The following is a 2,094-nucleotide window of genomic DNA, read 5'->3' as shown; positions in this document are numbered from 1 at the left end:
GCACGCGTTGTGTGATTTGAGCGGAGGGTCACGTATGTTTGTGCATCGCGGATTAGTGAGCGAAGTTCGTAGAACAGCAAGTCAAAGTAATCGGATGTGCGAGTGAGGAACTTGCGGAAGCCACGTTCCAGAGAAGCCCGGACGGAAAACTTTTGCGCGTTGATGAAAGATGCAACCAGTGTGGCAATTGCGGCATCGACGTCATCATCAGTGACGTGCTCACGAAGTGACATCTTAGCCTATAAACATATTTGTTGCAAATCGTAGTTGACAGCGTACCGCACGGAATCATCTCACCCGTGCCTCTGCCATTCGCATGAGGGACTCGAGATGGCGGACTGCAATAGGCACCCCACCGCAGGTCGCTGATTCTCGGCGAAGGTCAGCATAAAGGCGCGATATCTTGTCCTGGTCAATAGAATGCAACCGAGGGTAACATGTGGAGCGTGCATGCGCAAGATACTTCCGAAGCATACTTTGCGGGATTGCATGCTCGTCACCTCCACTCGCTGATGACAGCTTGTTGCCCAGGAGATCACCCTCCGACGGGGGGATGCCAAGGTTATCACCACTATCACGTATGCCGACGGTGCCTTTCTGTGCCTATTGCACTTCGGTCAAAAGAATTTCTGGACATGACCACCTTGCGATGAGAATCAACAACAAACGCAGCTAGTTGTTCGTCAAGAAGCCTGCAAGAATGGAGATTGCTCGAAAGATCTAGCATAGATTATGTGGACACTAGAGAGACGGGTCGACCATATCTTGAAGTGTGCAAAGGATATCGAACCGCTGAATAATGGGGTCCTATACGATCGAATTGTTGGACTAAAGTGTGGAACGTTCCAACGTTGGGATTTGCCGTGAGCTCTACGTTGTCCGCAAATGTGGCACTCGAATCATACCTAATTAAACCTGTCGCACTCATTCTGTACGTTTCAACGCAGTAAGTGAGCTGGCCGCCGATAGGATTTGCAGCCGCAACAACAGAGCAACGTGCTTGGAGCGAAGTTACTATACCTGCCTACAAGGTTGGTGCTGGAATCACACCGCTTAACTGGGCATGTTGATTCTCGCTCTAGATCGCACCTTCGAGACACTTATTGACTGTTGTTCCATAGCTTCGTGGATGGACGTCCGATCTTGCTCATTCATTTTGTCAAATTCGTCGATACAGCACCTTTTTACGAAGGGTTTATAAGAGCAAGGAGCTGAACGCTGCAACTTACATGCCGTTGTCTGCAAGGACTAGGGCGCCTCCTTCGAGGGACCACTCCTTGGTGAGAGGATCCTTGTGCACGCCAGCCGTGAGTCCAACAGCGGACGCACCTTTGCCCGTAGTATAGATGGCACGTGGCAGTATGCCGCAACAGTATTTGAGGAGCTGAGACCTGAAACCCCGATAAATTTTTAGTTCAAGATGTGATAAAATCGGATCTGGAACTTTGCGCAGCCTGGATCCCCGAGGAGCAAGACATTGACCTGTGATTATGATGCATCAAGCCTATAGGTTGCATATACTTTCGCACTGAGACGCGCGTCACCGCGAACACGATGTTTACCATCAACATTTTTGGAGCATCCACCGAACATTGACATTGCCAGAGCTCGCTTTACGTGTTTCTGGCCATAGATAGAGGGTGCTAGTGAAATAGCCTGTGAGATAGCGCAATACTAGGAACTGCTATTAAATCATGCGCGACGAAGGATCCTACAATGAGGCTGTGGATCTTGGGCTCGCGAGCTAGACGGAGAATCGAGCGCCTCTCTCCTTCATCTATTTGGAGCAGAGGTGGTCCCGTGTTAGTCGATTTCTTTGAAACCTAGTTCAACCCTGATGGATCTCTCTCATCGTCTAATACTAGTACATGGTTTGCCTCGATCGTGGTGGAGAAGATTGGAAACCCGGCGCCTACAATGAGACGCCAGATTCACAAATAAGAATTAAGAATTTTAGAAGAACTGTCACCCGAAAAAGTTGTATCGTACCTAGAACTTATAATAATACTCCTCTAATCACCAGGGTTACATCTACTGGGTTTGGGACGAGTGAATATATATGCCCGTGACTTCAACTTCTTCACCCGGTCTGGC

The 2,094-nt window shown here is 49.0% G+C and overlaps 1 protein-coding gene across 1 annotated transcript; it reads right to left on the bottom strand.

The window, feature by feature from the left end:
* Window positions 1-41: 41 nt before the first annotated feature.
* Window positions 42-1,907, bottom strand: AURANDRAFT_33730 (hypothetical protein; the record flags this gene model as incomplete). Its single annotated transcript, XM_009043387.1, has 11 exons — window positions 42-239; window positions 298-603; window positions 644-692; window positions 752-807; window positions 851-1,024; window positions 1,090-1,180; window positions 1,230-1,391; window positions 1,445-1,482; window positions 1,522-1,656; window positions 1,716-1,823; window positions 1,869-1,907. Coding segments are annotated over 11 exons (1,356 nt in total), but the record flags the coding sequence as incomplete, so codon positions are not given.
* Window positions 1,908-2,094: the final 187 nt, after the last annotated feature.

Source organism: Aureococcus anophagefferens (assembly GCF_000186865.1).
Source record: "Aureococcus anophagefferens unplaced genomic scaffold AURANscaffold_53, whole genome shotgun sequence".
NCBI classification, from domain to species: Eukaryota; class Pelagophyceae; order Pelagomonadales; family Pelagomonadaceae; genus Aureococcus; species Aureococcus anophagefferens.
The sequence above is the reverse complement of the archived record's forward strand: the minus strand, read 5'-3'. Positions and strand labels throughout refer to the sequence as shown.